General features: G+C 40.7%; 1 protein-coding gene across 1 annotated transcript; it reads right to left on the reverse strand.

Moving 5' to 3' along the window:
- Window positions 1-2,502: 2,502 nt before the first annotated feature.
- Window positions 2,503-23,065, reverse strand: impa1 (inositol monophosphatase 1). The gene is made up of 9 exons (XM_072256172.1): window positions 23,007-23,065; window positions 17,748-17,845; window positions 14,487-14,620; window positions 10,848-10,952; window positions 10,628-10,673; window positions 9,900-10,008; window positions 7,613-7,721; window positions 4,191-4,342; window positions 2,503-3,027 (listed from the first exon to the last, which is right to left on the reverse strand). Exons 2-9 carry the CDS (start codon window positions 17,826-17,828, stop codon window positions 2,912-2,914), a joined length of 852 nt encoding a protein of 283 aa, XP_072112273.1. The 5' UTR covers window positions 17,829-17,845; window positions 23,007-23,065; the 3' UTR covers window positions 2,503-2,911.
- Between the last annotated feature and the right edge of the window lie 692 nt (window positions 23,066-23,757).

A 23,757-nucleotide genomic window follows, 5' to 3' on the forward strand; every position in this document is an offset into this window, starting at 1 on the left:
AGTGCCAGAATGAACTCCTTTCTGGGATTTCACTTAGGCAGAGGCCATTCAATATTCCAAGCAGACTATAGGTTCATGATGGAAACTGATTGTTCAAAGAGAAGGCCTCCACAGATGTGAGAGATGGATTGTTTGGCTGCCTGCAACATGGTGAAGGGTTTATTGAATCAAAGAGACATGTCTGAAGGAATTCTGGACCTTGAGGCCTTGGTAGGTGAAGCCATTCTACATGAAATTCTTCCAAATGGTTGTACATCAGGTACACACTGATGTAAGACTATTCCTCGTGGACTGTAAAATCACTTCCTGAGCTGGTATATAGTTAAGTGAATGTGAAATAGGTTGCCCCTAATATGTACGGAAACCCTGCAAGTGAACAAATCCCAATGCTTGCTGATTCCGGATTTTACTATGTCTGCAGTAGCTTTCTAGAAAACCATGATCCGTGGAAGTAAGCTGAGCCTTCATAAAATGTTTCTCCTGTTATGGCTAACTAAAGCTGAGCCATACAGAAGTTTTGACTGCGAATATAAAAGCCTTTATTCACACAGTAAACCTCCAGGAGATAGTCCAAGAGAATCTCATTCTTAGACAAACATACACCACACTTTCATATTTACCAGTTAAGTTCTCTGCCATATTCTTTGATATTTTGTGATCCTGTGGCTGTTGACCCGAACAGATCTAAGTGTGGGATGCTATTCTTAAAAAGAAATTCCAACCCTTAAACTGCTGAGGTCAGGCCACTTAATGGGTCATGAATATGTCCCAGACAAGCACCCAAATGTGCCCAACTAAAACTGAGCCACACAGAATCTGTAACTGGGAAATATAAAAGTCTTCATTTACACAGCAAACTTCCAGGTGAGAGTGTCTAGGAGAACCTCACTTTTGACAGGATGTTTTCTGCTTCAAATCAAAGATAACAATAAACAATTAATTGCTATAATCACTTACTTAACTTTAACATTTTGAACATAGGTAAATTTACAGCAATACATATTTACAATGGTAGGAAATCCCAGCTAGCAGAACCCCTTGTTCCAAAAACCTCTGAATACAAATTTCAGCCACCCAAAGTATACCCCTTTTGAAACAGTAGCGAAGGATGGCTCCATGAATATACAACCAACCAGAAGGTTAAGGTCAAAACTGAACTGTGCAATAGGTGGGAACAATTACATTAGTGGGAATTGTTTATTTGATTTGAATTAGTTTTAGTTGCTCTGTTCTTAATTCTAGTCCATATCTTCTAAGAATAAATAGCTGGCATCAAAATACACCTGCCCCTACATCTCCTCCCTCACTACCATTCAGGGTCCAAACAGTCCTTGCAGATGAGGCAACACTTCATCTGTGAGTCTGTTGGGGTCAGGTGCTCCCAGTGCAGCTGCCTGTATATCGGTGAGACCCGATGTAGATTAGGAGACCGCTTTGCCCAGCACCTATGCTCCATCTGCTAGAAAAAGTGGGATCTCCCAGTGGCCACCAATTTTAATTCTACTTCTCAGTCATATCCCGACATGTTAGTCCATGACTTCCTCTACTTTAGAGCAGCAACACCTTATAGTCCTCCTATAGGCCTCAGGCCTCCAACCTGATGCCGTGAACAGTGATTTCTCGAACATCCAGTAATTTCTCTCCTTCCTCATTCCCATTCCCCTCTCTCACCTCATCTCCTTACCTGCCCATCACCTCCCTCTGGTGCTCCTCCCCCTTCCCTTTCTTCCATGGTCTACTACCCTGTCCTATCACATTCCCCCTTCCCCAACCCTTTACCTCTTTCATCTATCAGCTTCCCAACTCTTTACTTCACCCCTCTCCCCTTCCCGGTTTCACCATTCACCTAGTACTTCCTCCTCACCGTCCACCTTCTTGCTCTAACTTCTCAGCTTTTCTCCAGTCCTGATGAAAGGTATCAGCCTAAAACACTGACTGTTTATTCTTCTCCATTGATGCTGCCTGGCCTGCTGAGTTTCTCCAGCATACTATGTGTGTTCCACCATTTGTTAACCTTTCTTGGTATACATGAAGTTGTGTTACTTTTCATAATTTACAACAGATGATTACCCACAAAAATAGCCTAATAATTTCTAAAATTTGAGGATCTTACAACACCTAATTAACCTGTTCACTTGTAAGCAACAGGAGAGTTAGAATTGAAATGGGTGGCCACTGGAAGATCCCGCCTATTCTTGCAGACAGGGCATAGGTGCTCGGCAAAGCAGTTTCCTAATTGAAGCACATAATTTAAATAATATGACTGAACAGTCTCAAAGGAGCACAGCATTTTAAAATTGCTCAGCGAGGAAAATTAAGTAAAGCTGAAAAAGACAAAAAGATTAATTTAGGAATTAGATCTGAAGCTCACTGACCAAGGATAACAGATGTCCTGCAAGCAAGAATGGATAGAATTTTTAAAAAATCTGTTAAAAAAATTTCTGGATGTATCTGATAAAAATACCAAGTCTTTCCACATGAAAAGTGCATGGCATAACAATATTCAACTGATATCAACCCCTTTTATTATTACATATATGTATAAATTGCATTTCACTTATGTACTTACTTCCACTCATTAAATATAAAGAAGATAAGCTTTTGTATACCATTCAATTACAAGGAAATATCCCATACAACGAATGATAGTAAAGATCCAAATTTTAATTATATTACTCTAATCCATCAACTTCAGCAGAAGCACGATTTTTTTTTTGGTAGAACATTGATAACATTTATAATATTCAATGAAACTGTGCTACAAGCACATTCATATCAGATACTGAACCTGACCAATTTATTATTTTCACTTACCGGGTTCAAGTATTCTTAGTACATATGCAGACAATATGAACATCTATTTAAATTGGATTACATATAATAAACTTTTAAGAAATACATTTCATTATCATTATTCCTGATCATCCCTCTGATAAGGGATTATTTGAATTTCCTGTGCAATCCTTTCTGCAATTGCCTTGGTACTTGCAGCAATCACTCTGCGTGACATCAGATCAAATGTGCCCCCTAAAATAAAATATATCAAAGAAAATAAATATTAATAGTAAAAGGTAAAACAAACCAGTGCTAGAATTCCAAAATAAAAAGATTTGCTGGAAATACTCAGGAATTCAGATAGTATCTATAGAGAAAGCACAAGTGTTGCCTGGCACATAAAGTAGCTCCAGGATTTCTACCTTTGTTCTACAGACAGTGTGGAAACAAATCAGACAATAAATCTTGTACCATTAGCATGAAACTTAATTTTGTTGAATTTGATAGGCAAGCAACATCCAATTAAACAACACTTTTAAAATCAGGGGCTTTAATACACTTCAGAGACTAGCAAAATAAAACTGACACTAAACCAAGTAATACTTAGAAGTGAACAGAAATATTTATAATGATGAATGTTTGAAGCAAATTAAAGGAAAAGGCAGTTGGGAAGTGGAGAGCAACAGTAATTCTGGAAGGGAATTGCAGATAGTAGACCCTAAAAGCCAAAATCACAGATGAAAATTGTGGGCAATGAGTTAAAAGGATACATAAAGGACCAGAGCCAGGAATATGGAGACAATATAGATGGTGTACAATTAAAATTAATTTGACAGATAGGAGCATTGAATCCATGTGGATAAGAATTTAAAACTTGTGGTTCCTTGGGTTAGATAAAAAAAACACAGATGGAATCAGAAAAGGATGCAAAGATGCTAATGATCTGCCTCAGATGGCAACAGTGCAGGGGAGCAAAGTGGAAATGGTGACAACGGTAATGAGTCTGGTGTCGGAGCAAAAAGTAATTCAGTTTGTTACAGTAAGAAATTGCAGATGGCCAGAGAGTGGATATTGGATGTATACAACAACACAATTAGAAAGGTAACAAAGTAAACTGAAAGACACAATACAAAATGCTGGCACACAAGAAACTATAGGTGCTGAAATCTGGCCAAAAAGCAAACTCAGCAGGTCAAGTGGAATTGGTGGAGGCAATGAGATAGTCAATGTTTTGGGCCGAGATCCTGTACTGAGGAAAAAGTAATGCTGGTAGCAAAGAACACGTGGATTAAGAAGATTAGAGTTGAAAAGATTGTGAATTGGGATTGTAGATGTAACAAGATACTCTTTTACTAGGAAAACTATGATCTAAAAAATACTATGTTACATTTACAAAACAGAATATTCAAGGCTACCTGATATATCCACCACAACACCACCAGCCTCTGTGACAATGAGTGCAGCTGCTGCCATATCCCAGCAGTGAATACCCATTTCATAGTAGGCGTCCGCACCACCAGATGCCACCATGCACATGTTTATTGCTGCAGATCCTAAAGCTCGAATTCTGAAAAATATTCAAGAAATAATTTAAGCTTAATATAAACTCTCCTCACAAAATTTTCCCTCCCCCAACTCCTTTAAAGTGCACAGTGAAATTGTTCCCCTGGTAAAAGGTTAATATGTCCCATGCAGTGAAGCATCTTCCCTTAATTATTTTTGATATCATAAGACACAAGCAGAAGCAGGCCATTCCATCATATCTGATTATCCCCTTTAACCTCATTCTTCTGCCTATTCCCCATAACCTTTGACACACTGTCTAATCAAGAAACTATCAACGTCCACTTTAAATAAACTCAATGATTTGGTCATCACAGCTGTCCACGGCAATGAATTCCACAGATTCACCACCACATTTCTTTCTAGCTAAAGAAATTCTCCTTATCTGTGTTCTAAATGGGCATCCATCTTTTCTGAGGTTGTGCCCTCTGGTCCGAGACTCACCTATCATAGGAAACTTCCTCTGCACATCCACTGAATCTAGGCCTTTCAATATTCGATAGATTTCAATGAGATTCCTCTCATTCTTCTAAACTCCCGTGAGTACAGGCCCAGAGCCATCAAACACTCCTCATACATTAACCCTTCCATTCCCAGAAGCATTCTCGTAAACCACCTCTGGAACCCTCCCATCCCAGCACATCTTTTGTTAGATAAGGGGCCCAAAACTGCTCACAATATTCCAAGTACGGTCTAACCAATGCATTATAAAGCCTCAGCATTACATCCTTGCTCTTATATTCTAGCCTTCTCAAAATGAATGCTAATATTATATTTGCCTTCCTTGCCATTACCTCAACCTGCAAGTTAACCTTTAGAGAATTTTGCACAAGGACTTCCAAGTCCCTTTGCATCTCAATTTTTAAAAAACTTCTGTTTAGAAAATAGTCTTTGCTTTTATTCCTTCTATAAAAATGAATGAGCGTACACTTCCCAAATATGTATTTCATCTGCCATTTCTTTGCCCATTCTCTCAAAATGTCTAAGTCCGTCTAACTCCCTTCTTCCTCAACACTAATGCCTTTTCTATCTCCCATTGTAATTTATATCCCACATCCTGTCTACTGTTTCCAGGCCTGTATATAACTTCCTTCAGTGTCATTTTGCCTTGCAGTTTCTCAACTCTATCCACAAGGATTCTACATCTTTCAATCCTATGTCAACTCTTTCTAAGGATTTAATTTTATTTTTTACCAACAGAGCCACCCCATCCCCTCTGCCTATCTGCCTGACTTTTTGATACAATATGTATCCTTGAATGTTAAGCTCCCAACTATATTCTTTCAGTCACAACTCAGTGATGCCACAATGTCATACCCGCCAATGCCTAATTGCACTCCAAGATCATCTCCCTTATTCCATATACTGCATGCATTCAAATGTAACACCTTCAGTCCTGTGTTCACCACCCTTTTCAATTTTGCCATGTTATACTGCAACTCATCCCATTGACTGAAATTTTGCCCTATCATCTGCCTGTCCTTCCTCAGTCTCACTGCATCCACTTGAACACCAACTGCCCCATCCTTAGCCCTATCACTCCAGTTCCCATCCCCCTGCCAAATTAGATTACACCCTCCTCAAAAGTTCTAGCACACCTGCACACAAGGATATGGGTTCCCCTTGGATTTAGGTGTAACCCATCCTTTTCGTATAGGTCATTCCTTCCCCAGAAGAGATCCCAATATTCGTAAACTTCAACCAGTAATTACCTGCCCTATTGATAAATTCAGTCAGTTTTAAGGTAAAATCTAAAGATATTATTGACCTCACCCAACAGTAATAATCCCAAACAGGATTCCCACATCACCTTACTGCTATACCTATTACTATAAACTCCCAGTTGTCCAAGGTTTGAACATTTGTTTTTGTCCACAGTACACACACTCCATTCACTTCACCCTATGTACCATACCATATTGTAAATGATTTTTCCCTTTCCTCCAACTACTACCTACAGTAGTCTCGCAAAATCCAAATGTGCCCCTAGCATCCTCAGTGCTAATAAAAATTATGATTTTGTGGAATAGTTGAAGAAATCAAAAAATGAAGTGTTTACATCTGTCTGTGTAAATTCCATCTTGAGACAGCAGAGTATGCATATTTGAATGCAAAAGCCTAAAATTATGGACAGATATTTGCCAGAAAACCCATTAATACATGCAGCAATGAATTTTTTATGGGATTCAACAACTGAACTTGAAAGAATTAGTTTGCATACTCAATCAACTGAGTGGAGATTTTAAAGCTTCAAGAAAGAATATTTTAGTGTTCAGAATAATATTACTTAAAGGTCTTTTTGTTAAGTTATTTGTTTAGTTATTTTTCCATTATCAGTAGCTGTTTTTAAATCCTTCTGAATCTTGGTAACTTCCAGAATTATTGAAAGAGTTTTGACAGGTAGTAAAGCTGAGAACTGTTGAAGGATGGGGCTTGCTTACATGACTCCATTATGTTATGCAAAGTCTTGTTGGCAAACAAGGCCTCAAAAATCAGGACCAGAAAGCTCAGTTCATGCCACAGTTAATCTCAGCAGTTAATTGCGCTTGGATACGTCCTTGCTAATGATATTGCCCTCTACTCTGTTCATTTTCTGGAAATCATATTTAAAGACTATCTGACATTCCTTTCATAATCTGAAAGTTTGATGTCATTTATTCAGTTTTTCTTGACATATCAGTTCTCTCTAGCCCATTGTTTTTAAATCCATGAACAAAATATTGCATTTGATACTGCTGAAGCAATTCAAAGGAGGATCTTTCCTGTCAGTGGCTCAATAAACAAGAGCGAATGATTTGGGACTAGTCTTGAAAACTGGATCCAAAAGTGATACAGCTTCTCAAATCATCCTGGGAGTTTCAAACAAAGCAATTGCTTGCTAGCTATTAAGAAAAGCCTTATCCTATTGAATAGCACATTAGAGGGATTAGCTTTATTGCTTTATTTGTTAAATATACATCAAAGCATAGAGTGAAAGTGTCATTTGCATCAACAACCAACACAGTTCAAGGATGTGCTGGGGGCAGCGCTAGTCGCCATGCTTCCAGCAGCAACATTGCATGCCCACAACTTATTAACCCTTACTAGCCCGCAGGTCTTTGGAATATGGAAGGAAACCTACTCGATCATGGGGAGAATGTACAAACTCCTTATAGACAGTGGTGGGAATTGAACCCATATCACTGCTGCTGTGGTGTGTTATGCTAAGTGTAACACTACTGTACCACACCTTAATATAAATTAGTTTTATATTTCACTTGTGAAAGATACCTACCCATGGCTTGGAATAGAAATTAATTTCTCCATGTTTGAAAGTACTGTCTTCACAATCTCTGGTGTGCGATTAGATCCAAGCTCAGTTACAATAAGAGCTTTGCTTATATCTATAAAATTTAAAGTAATTATTCAACTACACAGAAAGACATGCTAGGATATATAAATGGCAGTTATGCAACAATAATGGAAAATAATAAGAAAATACTACCAGATTACTTTTCATTTTCTTCAAATTATTTGTGGATTATTAGATTTTTACAGGTGTTAACAATTTGGAATTAGAAGCTTATGACCACATATCCAAGTACAGCAAGACTCAAAATACTGTCCAAATCTTATCCAAATTGCAACACCTACCCTTTTACAAACATGGAAACATAGAAAATCTACAGCACATTACAGGCCCTTTGGCTCACAATGTTGTGCCAACCATGTAAGCTACTCTAGAAGCTGCCTCGAATTTCCCTACCACATAGCTCCATGTACCCTATTCGAAGAGTCTCTTAAAAGACCCTTCGCTCTTTCCCACCATTCAGGCACCCAGGTATTTCTTCAAGGTGAAGCAGCAACTTACATATACTTTTTCCAATTTCACCTGCTCACTAGTTATCTCCTCTACATTGGGAAACCAAATGTAGAATTGGTTAACACTTCATAGTACACACCTGTTTAATCTGTAAGAGTAACCACAGACCTCGAGTTGCCTGACACTTTAATTCCCCATTTCATTTGTATTTTTAACTTTTAGCTCCCCTGAGACTCCAATGAGACTCAATACAAGCTCAAGTAGTGCCACAACACTGAATTCAAATATATATAACTATAAACATTTTCTGTTCTTGCAATTCTATGATGCTGCCAATTAATTGCATCTAAAATTTCTGTTTTTATCTCATTGTGTTTACAAAATTTGTCCATTATGAATGAAAAATCAGTAAGGATCAAACATAAATGTTATAATCACACCTCTTGCGGTAAAAGGTAAATATATAACCTAATGTTGCACTAAGCTAGGTTCCTGCCTTATGTTATGTTATCAAATTTCAGCAAGAGTACTACAATTTGACAGTAAACCCATATGGAAACTTTAACCAGAATTCTCCACCTGCTGACCATGCACAAAAACACAGTGGTTCAGCTGAATGGATTGGGCTACCACGATTTGTGCTATCAAAGAGTTTGCCAAAACTTGAAATGTGCACAAGTTACTAAAGAATTGCCTATATTCATGGTGTTATATTTCAGCATCAAAAAACTAAAAAAACAAAAAAGAAACGGGGGGAGTAATATGTACCTAGAAATGATACTAATAACATATAAAACTTAATGCACAAATAGAACATTAAGACATTGTCAGTGGTTTAATCTAACAAGCAAAATATTAAATAAACTTCCTGATTAACGCAAACACGAGGAAATCTGCAGATGCTGGAATTTCAAGCAACACACATTCAGGACAAAGGGTTTCGGCCCGAAACGTCAACTGTACCTCTTCCTAGAGATGCTGCCTGGCCCGCTGCGTTCACCAGCAACTTCCATGTGTGTTTTCTGATTAACTCGTCATTTTGCAAAATAGTGTTTGCAAAATCCCAATCACTAGAGTTTAGCAATACTATTGAACATTTAATCACTTTGCAACCAGGAACCCAACTATGTATTTAGTACTATCAAAAAAGTCAGTTATCTTAAAAAAAAGGAACATCTTTACACATTAGACTTCTTTAATCCAGTGAAAAAAAATGCACACTGACCTCATTCTACAGAAATACATCTCCTTCAACTTCCTGGCAAAGCTAATTTACTCATGATCATTGCACATCAGATCCAAGTGTCTGAATTTCAGTGTGGAGATTTAAGATTTTCAAATGGAAATATTCCTTTCCACTGCAAAAGCGACATGATAAGACCGTGCTAAGCATCCTGTTTATTCAACGTGTCTTAGGAAAAAATCAATCTAGGGTGCCAATTCCAAATAATTCAATTCAAATGAGCAGTTTTAAAGCAATACATAAATTGTGATTTTTTAAAAAATTAACTATGATGACCACTATAATCAACTGAATAGTAAATTTGGGCATTTTTTCAGATATGCTATGGGTAACCAGTATAAACATCTCATTTTCTCTTCACTATCTCTTCATCACCAGTCATCTATTACTTCTATAATGTTTTATTTTGAAATCCTGCAAAGCAAGGGAGCCTTAAAGTCTTGCTTTATAGTTGTTGCCAAAGCCCCAAGATTGCTATTCTCGCTATCTTAGAACAAGTGAAAAACATTAACATACTTTCCTGTTTAGAAACACACAACTGGTGCCCATTGCAAAATGCTCCTTGCCCTCTTCGAGCTGTGTACATCTTGTCCTCCACACATCTATATATAACACCAATTTCACTCTGTGCGATATACAGAAAACAAGATGATCAGTACACTATAAAATATATCAGCTTCATAGCTTGTATTAAATTGAAGAAACAAAATTAGAGATTGACATGCAGTCATAGAGCCACTTTAGCAAAATTAAATGCTGCAAGATGCTTCACAAGAATCTAATCATACAAAATACATTGTTTATTATGAAGGACTGTGAGAAATTAATAGTCAAAGAGATAGAATTTAGACAGCATCTTAAAAGGAAGAAACGCACAGGATGTGTGAGTTCAGAAAGACAATTTCAGCTTAGTGGCAAAAGGGGTAGATGCATAGTTAACAGCAGTAATAAAGGAAGTAGCAAGCGTGTTTATCATTGGAATGAATGCAGACTATACTTAAAGTAGAACAGTGCAAGATTGAGGATAGGTATTTAAATTTCTGTAATTGCTAGGCTGTGAGACGACATAGGTTAGGGGGAGCAGCCAACTTTCAAGACTAGAACTGAATGTATTCCACAATCTAATTTCACCTACTCAAGCTGAATGCAAACTTCACAACACTCCCATTGTTCACAAATATTTCTCAATGTTAAATAATGCAATACTACAAAGTAAATATTTCTGTTCATCAAATTTGCATTACCTGTTTATTCACATAAAATCCAATAGAAACTGCTACAAAAGGAAATCTGTAAAACAGAAGTCTGAAATGAGCAACCAATTGCCATTTCTCCAAATTTCAGTCTTTTCAGTGATTCCAAAACAATTTGTGTTATGTTTAGCAACACAAACCAGTCCTAGACTGCTCATATGATATACACTTCTCCACAAACATAAAACCTATCGCAGCTAAATTATCATACCTGTGGACAAAATTAGTGGTCCCATCAACGGGATCAATTATCCACGTGGGATTGTCTGTAAGTATACTTGCTGCTCCATCTGCAACTGACTCTTCACCAATAAAGCTGAAATAAAATATACAGTCTGATATTAAAAGTTAATCCTTTTGTAGTTTCATTGGATTCTGCTGATTTCCAATATTTCACTATTTGATAGCACATTACAATGAATCCCAGGCTGGAAAACCAGGAAGTCCTAATCCAAATTCTGATTTATTCTTATAAAGGTGTCCCCCGCTTTTCGAACGTTTGCTTTACGAAACCTCACTGTTACGAAAGACCTACATTAGTACCCTGTTTTAGCTTTCAGGTGTTTTCACTGTTACGAAAAAAAGCAGCGCGCAAAAAAATCAGCCAGCGATAAAAGGCAGCGTGCGCCCCGAGCAGCTGCTCTCCCCGGATTCTCACCGGCATTGCTTAAACACGTGCCTGTGAGCAGCCGTTTGCAAGATGAGTTCTATGGTACCCGAAAAGCCTAAAAGAGCTCGTAAGGGTGTTACACTTAGCGTAAAACTAGACATAATTAAGCGTTTCGATCGTGGTGAATGAACTAAGGACAAAGTGAGTTTGGCTTGTGGAAGCTGATGAACATGATGTTGGAGAGGTTTTGGCATCCCATGACCAAGATCTGATAGATGAACAGCCAATGCAATTGGAAGAAAAAAGGATAACAATCGAAACTGAATGAGTAATGATAAAGTACAACTTTAATTTTGAAAGGGTACGTCAGTTTAGGGGCTATTTGCAGGATGGTTTGAGTCCTTACAAAGAACTGTGTGATAGAAAAATGCGCGAGGCTCAGCAGTCAAGCAAGCCTTCCACATCAGCCACAGCAGACAACGAACCTCGACCTTTGACATCCAGGCGAGCAGTCACCGGAAAAGATGAGCTGCCTGCTCTAATGGAAATAGACGACGAGATGACACCCCAGTGTCTCACCACCCCAACCCCCAGACAGATACCGATTCGCAGAGAACGCAGCGGTAGCCGGGAGGCACACAGCACATCTTTAAGAAAAAAGCCGAAATAAACATGCTAATTAATTACGTGCCGGGCAGCACCTATTTAATTAGCATCACACATCAAAGTTGCTGGTGAACGCAGCAGGCCAGGCAGCATCTCTAGGAAGAGGTACAGTCGACGTTTCAGGCCGAGACCCTTCGTCAGGACTAACTGAAAGAAGAGTTAGTAAGAGATTTGAAAGGGGGAGGGGGAGGGGGAGATCCAAAATGATAGGAGAAGACAGGAGGGGGAGGGATGGAGCCAAGAGCTGGACAGGTGATTGGCAAAGGGGATATGAGAGGATCATGGGACAGGAGGCTGGGGTGATATACTGCGTCCGATGCTCCCGATGTGGCCTTCTATATATTGGCGAGACCCGACGCAGACTGGGAGACCGCTTTGCTGAACACCTACGCTCTATCCGCCAGAGAAAGCAGCATCTCCCAGTGGCCACACATTTTAATTCCACATCCCATTCCCATTCTGACATGTCTATCCACGGCCTCCTCTACTGTAAAGATGAAGCCACACTCAGGTTGGAGGAACAACACCTTATATTCCGTCTGGGTAGCCTCCAACCTGATGGCATGAACATTGACTTCGCTAACTTCCGCTAATGCCCCACCTCTCCCTCGTACCCCATCTGTTATTTATTTTTATGCACACATTCTTTCTCTCACTCTCCTTTTTCTCCCTCTGTCCCTCTGACTATACCCTTTGCCCATCCTCTGGGTTCCACCCCACTTGTCTTTCTCCCTGTGCCTCCTGTCCCATGATCGTCTCATATCCCCTTTGCCAATCGCCTGTTCAGCTCTTGGCTCCATCCCTCTCCCTCCTGTCTTCTCCTATCATTTTGGATCTCCCCCTCCCCCTCCCACTTTCAAATCTCTTACTAACTCTTCCTTCAGTTAGTCCTGATGAAGGGTCTCGGCCTGAAACATCGACTGTTCCTCTTCTTAGAGATGCTGCCTGGCCTGCTGCGTTCATCAGCAACTTTGATGTGTGTTGCTTGAATTTCCAGCATCTGCAGAATTCCTGTTGTTTGTGTTATTAATTAGCATGTTTATTTCGGCTTTTTTTCTTAAAGATGTGCTGGATGCCTCCCAGCTACCGCTGTACCCCTGCATGCTTCGCGGCAATGTATCGCTTGGCAGCCTGGAGGATGGGGGCCACTGCACCACCCAACCTGCGATGACTCAGTCTAACACACCACCATCAGTGTGCTCGGCGCTGTCATCCCGATTCCAGTAAGTGAAACTACACTGTACATACATTATTTCTACTTTATATAGGCTGTGTATTTTTACGTGTTATTTGGTATGATTTGGCAGCTTCATAGCTTAAAGGTTACTGGAGAGAGCTTGCGCCGTGTTTTTGCCAAAAGCGCTTGCGAGAAATTTTCTGCCGACAGCGCTTGCGTGAGGTTTTTGCTACGGAGAACAGTTCAGTAATGATTGTGGAAAAGTATTTCTACTTTATATAGGATGTGTATTTATCATATCATTCCTGCTTTTACTCAATGTTAGTGTTATTTTAGGTTTTATGTGTTATTTGGCATGATTTGGTAGGTTATTTTTCGGTCTGCAAACACTCACAAAATTTTCCCATATAAATAAATGGTAATTGCTTCTTCGCTTTACGACATTTCGGCTTACGAACCGTTTCATAAGAACGCTCTACCTTCGGATGGCAGGGGAAACCTGTACTGTAAATTTCTGGTTATCTGGCACTTCACAAATACTGCACTCCAGGAAACCAGCATTTTAGAGGTCCTTAGTGAAGCCACATTGAATTCAAGATTCAAGTTTATTTCTTATTAAAGAATATATAAATTATACAACTTTGAGATTTGTTTGCTCACAGGTAGCCACAAAGCATGAATCCTGAAAGAACCCAATTGAAGCAAAAAAATAAATTAACCAACCTATTCTTTTTACTGACATTGTCAGTTTTAGTAGAGGCCAAATAACCACCTTTTTACAATAAAACCCCAACCCTTTTACATAAAAGAGTGATTATTTGGCATCTACTTAATCTGACAATAAAAGGATAGACAAATTTTATTAGATAAATATTTTGATAAAGTTGAAGAAAGTTCAACAACTATCTCTTCCTGACAATAGATTTATAGGAAAACAATTTTATAGGAAATAAACCTTTCCTTCATACTGCGTAAATATAGGGAGGTGGGACCCAATCTGCCCATCAGGCACATACACTTCAAAGTTTAGAAAAAAGACTTTTTTTTAGCCATTCCCACTTCTGGTCCCATAGCCTTCAGGTACTGAGTAAATATGATGAGTTTCTTTTCCCATCACACTTTCAGGCACTGAAACACAGATTCCCAACACTATGGATGGAGAAACAAATCCTTAACTCTTCTCTTACTCTCCTACCACTTTCCTTAATTTATGAATATAACAGCAAAATCTTTTCCAGGTCACATAGAGTAAACCAAATATAGGTCAATGTTTTAAGGGATTTGTAAACTATCAACAATCAAAGCGCATTTGGAAACTTCTTGACAAATATATTTTTGTGTCATTAATCTTATACTTAAGGGCACAATGTTTTCACATTATTTCAAAAATCCTTTACCTGTGAGAAGGAAATTTTTCCTTTAAAGTACCCAGAATCATTTTCTCTACATATTGATCAGTCTCAGTCACTAAGTCTGCGGGAGAACTTTTAATCTGAACAGTTTTTTCATTTTTCAAAGCTTCGCAAATAACCTACAAGAGAAAAGGGCAATTTAACAATCAGAACTGAAAACAATGGAATATTTCTTTAAACATTTAACTTCCCCCATGACCTAACTCAATGTTGACTGATTAGAAACAGATTCTGTTCTTGATTGTTCCAGGACACTGTCTCCAGCACTGTAATGATCTCCTCTTATCAATAGAGCTACCTTCACTTTTCGTGTTCTGATGCCGCTTATCTTGCAAATAACCATTTCCTACTTTTTATAATCTATTTACTACTTTTCTCCGCTGCTTTGCTGTGCCAAGTCCCCCAGACAAATCAGTTTAAGACTCCCCCAGAAAGCACAAGTGAATCATACTGGGAGTTTTGTCCAGCTCTTTTAAGAATTGCAGTGCTATCTGTCTGCCCCGCACAAGTTTCATCTTCCTCAGAAATAGTTGAAATGTACTAGGAATCAAAAACCCTCCCTCCCTCTGTACCACCTCATAACTGCAAATTTAGCTGTGCTACCTTATTATTGCTATTGTCACTAGTGCTGATACATTAAGTAATTCACAGAACACTACCTGTTTTTGAACCTCTTTCCTAATTCCTTGAAGATATGCTCATAGATTTTATCTTTTTCTGATTATGCCATTAGCGCCAAAATGGACTAAAATTTCTGGTTGTTCACTCTTTAACTCTATAACTTTCTGCAGCTGACAAAACGAAAACAACATCCTGAAATCATACCTGCTACATCAGAAACACTGGATCTAGTCTGGAAAGAATACTGATCAGTGAATATAATTCTCTTAGGATCCTCACTTACCCTTTTAATCTCTCTGGCAGTCACACATTCCCTGTTGGCCTGCACTCCAATTGCAGGATGCTTGTCACCTGAAACTTGTCATTCATGAAACACTCAGGCTCATGGATGGAACATAGTCACACTGATTATTAGAACATAGAACATAGAAAACCTACAGCACAATACAGGCACTTCGGCCCATAAAGTTGTGCTAAACATGTCCCTACCTTAGAAATTACTAGACTTACCTATAGCCCTCTATTTTTCTAAGCTCCATGTACCTATCCAAAGGTCTCTTAAAAGACCCTATAGTATCCGCCTCCACCACTGTTGCCGGCAGCCAATTCCACGCACTCACCACTCTCTGAGTAAAACACTTACCCCTGACATCTCCTCTGGACCTACTCCCCAGCACCTTAAACCTGTGTCCTCTTGTGGCAACCATTTCAGCCCTGGGAAAACCCGCTGACTATCCACACAATCAATGCATCTCATCATCTTATACACCTCTATCAAGTCACCTCTCATCCTCTGTCACTCAACCTATTCTCATAAGGCATGCTCCCCAATCCAGGCAACCTTCTTGTAAATCTCCTCTGCACCTTTTCTATAGTTTTCACAATCTGCCTGTAGTGAGGCGACCAGAACTGAGCACAGTACTCCAAGTGGGCTCTGACCGGGGTCCTATATAGCAGCAACATTAGCTCTTGGCTTCTAAATTCAGTTCCATGATTGATGAAAGCCAATACACCGTACGCCTTCTTATCCAGTCAACCTGCGCAGCTGCTTTGAGCGTCCTATGGACTCAGACCCCAAGATCCCTTTGATCCTCCACACTGCCAAGAGCCTTACCATTAATACTATATTCTGCCATCATATTTGACCTACCAAAATGAACCACCTCACACTTATCTGGGTTGAACTCCATCTGCCACTTCTCAGCCCAGTTTTGCATCCTATCAATGTTCCGCTGTAACCTCTGACAGTCCTCCACACTATCCACAACACCTCCAACCTTTGTGTCATCAGCAAACTTACTAACCCATCCCTCCACTTCCTCATCCAGGTCATTTATAAAAATCACAAAGAATAAGGGTCCCAGAACAGATCCCTGAGGCACACGACTGGTCACCGAACTCCATGCAGAATATGACACGTCTACAACCACTCTTTGCCTTCTCTGGGCAAGCCAGTTCTGGATCCATGAAGCAATGTCCCCTTGGATCCCATGCCTCCTTACTTTCTCAATAAGCCTTTCATGGGGTACCTTATAAAATGCCTTGCTGAAATCCATATACACTACATCTACTGCTCTTCCTTCATCAATGTGTTTAGTCACATCCGCAAAAAATTCAATCAGGCACGTCCTGCCCTTGACAAAGCCATGCTGACCATTCCTAAACATATTATACCTCTCCAAATGTTTATAAATCCTACCTCTCAGGATCTTCTCCATCAACTTACCAACCACTGAGGTAAGACTCACTAGTCTATAATTTCCTGGGCTATCTCTACTCCCTTTCTTGAATAAAAGAACAACATTCACAATCCTCCAATCCTCCGGAACCTCTCCCGTCCCCTTTGATGATGCAAAGATCATCGCCAGAGGCTCAGCAATCTCCTCCCTCACCTCCCACAGTAGCCTGGGGTACATCTCATCCGGTCCCGGCGACTTATCCAACGTGATGTTTACCAAAAGCTCCAGCACATCCTCTTTCTTAATATCTACATGCTCAAGCTTTTCAGTCTGCTGCAAGTCATCACCACAATCATCAAGATCCTTTTCCATAGTGAATTCTGAAGTATTCATTAAGTACTACTGCTATTTCCTCCGGTTCCATACATACTTTCCCACTGTCACACTTGATAGGTCCTATTCTTTCACGTCTTATCCTCTTTGTCTTCACATACTTGTAGAATGCCTTGGGGTTTTCCTTAATCCTAACCGCCAAGGCCTTCTCAAGGTCCCTTCTGGCTCTCCAGGGTTAGTCCTGACGAAGGGTCTCGGCCTGAAAAGTCGACTGCACCTCTTCCTAGAGATGCTGCCTGGCCTGCTGTGTTCACCAGCAACTTTTATGTGTGTTGCTTAAACATATAATCAATAATTTTTGTTGCACACATGGTTATTTATTTATGGTTTTAAAAAATCATTATTCAAAAACAATAGACTTTTTCCCACAGTATTCTCCAAGGACATGTACTCAATTAGAAATATAAAATAAGAAAAAGCTTGAGTTTAAAATTAATTTTTCTACCAAATTTTTCATCTGAACAATTAGTGTTTTAAAATGCAAAATATACAATGGGCATGGTCAAATGAATATAAAAATGTTAACAAAATTCAATTTCCATTATTTACTCACCGCACCAGCTTTCCGGGCAACAGCAACTGCCACGTCCATACACTCTTGCCATGGATCAGAGGCTCCACAGTTATTTGCCATCTTTCTACTGTAAATTCCTATGTAGAAATGGAATTTTAAATTTCACAGACATTTGAAAGAATTTCTTTGCCTCATTCATTCATGCAGCTCCAGAATATTAGATCTTCATGAAGTGATGAAAACCATTGAAACAGAACTACTACAAACAACAGGAATTCTGCAGATGCTGGAAATTCAAGCAACACACATCAAAGTTGCTGGTGAACGCAGCAGGCCAGGCAGCATCTCTAGGAAGAGGTGCAGTCGACGTTTCAGGCCGAGACCCTTCGTCAGGACTAACTGAAGGAAGAGTGAGTAAGGGATTTGAAAGTTGGAGGGGGAGGGGGAGATCCAAAATGATAGCAGAAGACAGGAGGGGGAGGGATGGAGCCAAGAGCTGGACAGGTGATTGGCAAAAGGGGATACGAGAGGATCATAGGACAGGAGGTCCGGGAAGAAAGACAAGGGGGGGGGGCAAGAGGTATATTCAGAGGGACAGAGGGAGAAAAAGGAGAGTGAGAGAAAGAATGTGTGCATAAAAATAAGTAACAGATGGGGTACGAGGGGGAGGTGGGACCTAGCGGAAGTTAGAGAAGTCGATGTTCATGCCATCAGGTTGGAGGATACCCAGACGGAATATAAGGTGTTGTTCCTCTAACCTGAGTGTGGCTTCATCTTTACAGTAGAGGAGGCCGTGGATAGACATGTCAGAATGGGAATGGGATGTGGAATTAAAATGTGTGGCAACTGGGAGATCCTGCTTTCTCTGGCGGACAGAGCGTAGATGTTCAGCAAAGTGGTCTCCCAGTCTGTGTCGGGTCTCACCAATATATAAAAGGCCACATCGGGAGCACCGGACGCAGTATATCACCCCAGTCAACTCACAGGTGAAGTGTTGCCTCACCTGGAAGGACTGTTTGGGGCCCTGAATGGTGGTAAGGGAGGAAGTGTAAGGGCATGTGTAGCACTTGTTCCGCTTACACGGATAAGTGCCAGGAGGGAGATCAGTGGGGAGGGATGGGGGGGACGAATGGACAAGGGAGTTGTGTAGGGAGCAATCCCTGCGGAATGCAGAGAGAGGGGGAGGAGGGAAAGATGTGCTTAGTGGTGGGGTCCCATTGGAGGTGGCGGAAGTTACGGAGAATAATATGTTGGACCCGGAGGCTGGTGGGGTGGTAGGTGAGGACCAGGGGAACCCTATTCCTAGTGGGGTGGCGGGAGGATGGAGTGAGAGCAGATGTACGTGAAATGGGGGAGATGCGTTTAAGAGCAGAGCTGATGGTGGAGGAAGGGAAGCCCCTTTCTTTAAAAAATGAAGACATCTCCCTCGTCCTAGAATGAAAAGCCTCATCCTGAGAGCAGATGCGGTGGAGACGGAGGAATTGCGAGAAGGGGATGGCGTTTTTGCAAGAGACAAGGTGAGAAGAGGAATAGTCCAGATAGCTGTGAGAGTCAGTAGGCTTATAGTAGACATCAGTGGATAAGCTGTCTCCAGAGACAGAGACAGAAAGATCTAGAAAGGGGAGGGAGGTGCCGGAAATGGACCAGGTAAACTTGAGGGCAGGGTGAAAGTTGGAGGCAAAGTTAATAAAGTCAACGAGTTCTGCATGCATGCAGGAAGCAGCGCCAATGCAGTCGTCGATGTAGCGAAGGAAAAGTGGGGGGCAGATACCAGAATAGGCACGGAACATAGATTGTTCCACAAACCCAACAAAAAGGCAGGCATAGCTAGGACCCATACGGGTGCCCATAGCTACACCTTTAGTTTGGAGGAAGTGGGAGGAGCCAAAGGAGAAATTATTAAGAGTAAGGACTAATTCCGCTAGATGGAGCAGAGTGGTGCTAGAGGGGAACTGATTAGGTCTGGAATCCAAAAAGAAGCGTAGAGCTTTGAGACCTTCCTGATGGGGGATGGAAGTATATAAGGACTGGACATCCATGGTGAAAATAAAGCGGTGAGGGCCAGGGAACTTAAAATCATCGAAAAGTTTAAGAGCGTGAGAAGTGTCACGAACATAGGTTGGAAGGGATTGAACAAGGGGTGATAAAACAGTGTCGAGGTATGCAGAACTACTTCTGACTTGAACGTGGAAGCATTGTTGCAAAATGTGACTGTCAAATATTTTAGTTCAGCAACTCTATGATGGGTAAAATAAAATAATTGCCTATATTAAAAGCTTTGCCCATATCGTGTTACTCAACACCTATTCTTTCATAATGTTTGTAAATGGAGAAAGCACACAATTTTATTCTCCTTTAGTGCTCCTTATGCTCATATTATACATTATTAAATGTTCTATGTAATTCTAATAGATATGCTCTCAGACAGACTTTGTGCATGTTCACCAATCCCTGACTTACTATTGAATATAAAACTGCAGGACAAAATCCACTGGCTCAGTATTCTGCATTTTGAGGTGAGGCAATCTTTAGGTGGCATGGAATCAAATTATTAACACATTATATTTGTATTACTACTTGATCTTGCATTTAAATGTTTCATTGGAGCTTGTTGGAATGAGAGGTGAAGTCATAAGGACAAAGGATTCTGAGGTACTGACATGGTAAAATGTCATGGGGCTGATACATCCAGCTGGATTGAGAAGAACCTCAGGATAAGGGATTCTGCAGTTTAAGAATGAGAAAGTAATGAGTTATGACTTTACGTAATTCTCGACCACAGAAAGCTGTGGATCCTCTGTTTCTGAGTGCGTTCAGGAGGAGAATAGAAGATAGTTAGGTCCTAATAGAATCAGAGGGTTGGTTAAAAATGTTCAGAAACACAGAGAGTGCATCTCAGGATCAGCCATGATTTACTGAATGTTTATACTGCTTCTAAGTTTTGTATCATGTATACACAGGCAAGTTAAAGGTGACTTAAATACTAAACCAAAACACAAAAAGTGAAGAAACAATACCATGCATCACTTTGCACTTGTTTATTGTTCCTATGATTCAGTGAATTTGACTCATTCCATATCGACACATAATGGAATTAGTGTGAACTGCAGTATACAGGTTTGTTTTCATGTACCTCAACATAAGGAAAGATTATGGTATAACCAAGAACTACTTCAGTTATGGACACACAAGAGATTGCAGTGCTGGGATCTGGAGCAAGATTTGTTGAAAGAACTCGCCAGCCTTTCAATGCCACATACCTTTCTGCATTGATGACTCATCTCCGTTTGCTAATTCCCTCCTCACCCATCCTGTCTCATCCCCAAACACTTTCCCGTGCAACTGGAGATGTACCACCTTTCTGTACACCTCCTCCTTCATCATATCCAGGGACCTAACAGCTGTTCCAGGTAAGAAGAGATTCACATGCAGCTTCTTCAACCTCACCTGCTGCATTCAGTGCTATCGATGAGACCTCCCCTATACTAGTGAGATCAAACTTCTCCCAAAAAAAACCATGTTCTGTCCTCAACAGCCATCTTAAGCTCCCAGTTGCAAGCTATTTTACTCCCCCTCTCCATTCCCACACTAAACTATCTCTCCTTGGCCTCCTTCAATGCTAGGATGAGCCAATGCAAACTAGAGGAACTGCACCTCATATTCCACCTCGATAGTCTACAATCCAGTGACAAAGACATTAAACTCTCCAACTCAGGTAACCTACAGATCCTCTTTTTATCTAATAATCCTCCCAAGCCCCTTCCCTTCTTTTCAAACCCACGGTCTCCTTTCCCCACCCACACACTCAACCCACTGGATCCCATTTTTTCCATCATCCCTGTTATCTGGTTTCACTTACCATCTTGCTTTCACAGCAACTTCCATAATCACCTCCCAATCTCAACTCTTTTCCTCCTCCACCTGGCTCTATCTGTCCATCAGCTCCTCCTCACCTGGATCCACCTACCGCTTGCCAGCTGCTACTTCACCTCTTTGAACTAGCTCTCTCCCTTGTATACTCTCTGTCTTGATGCAGGGTCTCAACCCAAAATGACAACTATATCCCTTTTCCTTTCTGACCTACTGAGTTCCTCTGAGTCTGTTGTTTACTACTTTGGCTTTGTTACCCATATAGAACACATGCAGCCTTGCAGACGAAAATTATTTGATGGGTAGGTGAATGATCTTTGATTTTTATTTATTTATTGAGGTGCAAAATACACCCTTCTGGCCCTTCAAGCCACGCCACCCATTTACAATGACTAAATAACCTACTAACGGGCACAGAGGAAACGGAGCAGCTGGAGGAAACCCACACGGTCACAGGAGGACGTACAAATTCCTAACAGACCGTGGTGGGAATTGAACCTGCGTCCCTCGTACTGTAAAGTGTTGTGCTAACCTTGCGAATGCATTAACCCCAAGTCAACAATCTTTGAAAAATCACAAGCCATAAAAATATATTATCTATAATATGTTAATTCACCAAACAGTGGCTTCTAGGCCGGCTGCTCCTTTGCTTCTATACCATAAAAAAGCAAAAAAAAACACAAAGATTGGATGGATCAATGGATTTGGACGCCAGAAAGACTTGAGGAACCCAAACACGAGTAGGGAATTTAAGATTTTAAATATCTGATTATAACTCTTCGAATGTTTGGGACGCGTTTCTACACATGCACCTAAACAAATTCACAAGTCACCTTGCTTTACTCAGCATCCCTCCACAATTGGTTGTGTGACTAAGTAACAGAATTCCGCCTCCAGCAACTGAAATCGATAACTGCAATCCCCTCTACGATCATCCCTAACAGTCCAGAGAGCAAAAGCGCAGAGAGGAGGCGATGTTCCACATCCTTTTAATCTGAAGTAAATTATCCTCATGCCTCTTCCCCATGCAATGACACTTTGATCATCTTATCTAGTTAATTTTATCAAACACACAAACTGACTGCTGGTGACTGTGTTCTCCTACAACAGTAAGGGCACCGCTAAGCGTGAATATACAAATTCTTTCTTACAGCGCTAGTTAATCTTCTCTAAGATTACTCTTTTGGCCCCAAAGCGGGTGAAGGTCAGCCACCCGCCGGAGGTGAGATGGTAGATAGCAGTAGTCAGGCTCAGGTTCTTCACCGACCCTGATCCCCTCCATTCTCTTCCTAAAAGATGAAGCGGAACTCTTTCCAGTTCAACGGATGCCAGTAACATTCGGGATCTGAGGAAAGGGGGCACCGGCCCTCGGGCTAATTCTACTGTCAGACCCGACGATTCCAAGCAGCAGACGCACTTACGACTCACCTCAACAACGCCACCAGTCCCTACCCTGCTCTTCCCCCGATTACCAACCCCTTCCGGCGACATTCACTGCCCATGCGCGCTTCCAGGGACCGTCTCCAAATCGGCAGCCAGTGCCGGAGCGAAATGGGAAACGGAATTTCGCCGCAGCCTGACCTCACACATCGAGAACCGTTCCTCTTTGCATACCACACGAATGATTTACACGGTGCTTCTCGCTCTCAAACAGGACCTCGTCCCAAAATGTCGACTGTTTATTCCCCTCTATAAATGCTGCCGGACCTGGTGAATTCATTTTGTTTGTTGTTCTGGCTCTAAGAGAGTCCCTACTATTGCCTGCCATGCTGTTAAGATCAGAGTGCCTTGAAAGGAGCATTGTACTCCGAAATCCATATCCAAAGAGTTCTAGGATAGAGAAAACAGGACGAAATGTTCTCAAAGTGCCCATGAAAATTATGACATTATCATCAACTCAATTCCTGGCCCGTGATATGTCAAAATATTGAAGGTGCATCAGAGAAAGCATTGGGTTTCTGTGATGGAAGCAAGCCGTTGGCAAACAAAACCTTCTTTAAGCTGAATCCAAAATACCTAAGTGAAAGCAAAACAAACCTAATTCCAATGGAATGCATAACAAAATAAATTTTTAAAAGTACCAGATCTACCTTCCCGTGGGCTGATGATAGAATTTGAAAAGTACAGCACAGCACAGGAACAAACAGGTCTTTCGGTCCACAATGTTATGCTAAACGAA

This window comes from Mobula birostris, chromosome 1 (assembly GCF_030028105.1).
Source record: "Mobula birostris isolate sMobBir1 chromosome 1, sMobBir1.hap1, whole genome shotgun sequence".
Classification (NCBI taxonomy): domain Eukaryota; kingdom Metazoa; phylum Chordata; class Chondrichthyes; order Myliobatiformes; family Myliobatidae; genus Mobula; species Mobula birostris.

Coding starts and splice junctions, on each gene's coding strand:
- impa1 (XM_072256172.1), bottom strand. CDS start 17,828: ATGGCAAATAACTGTGGAGCCTCTGATCCATGGCAAGAGTGTATGGAC. Junction 14,621..17,747: donor TTGCCCGGAAAGCTGGTGCG/GTGAGTAAATAA, acceptor TTTCTCTTGTAG/GTTATTTGCGAAGCTTTGAA. Junction 10,953..14,486: donor GAAAAATTTCCTTCTCACAG/GTAAAGGATTTT, acceptor ATTTTATTTCAG/CTTTATTGGTGAAGAGTCAG.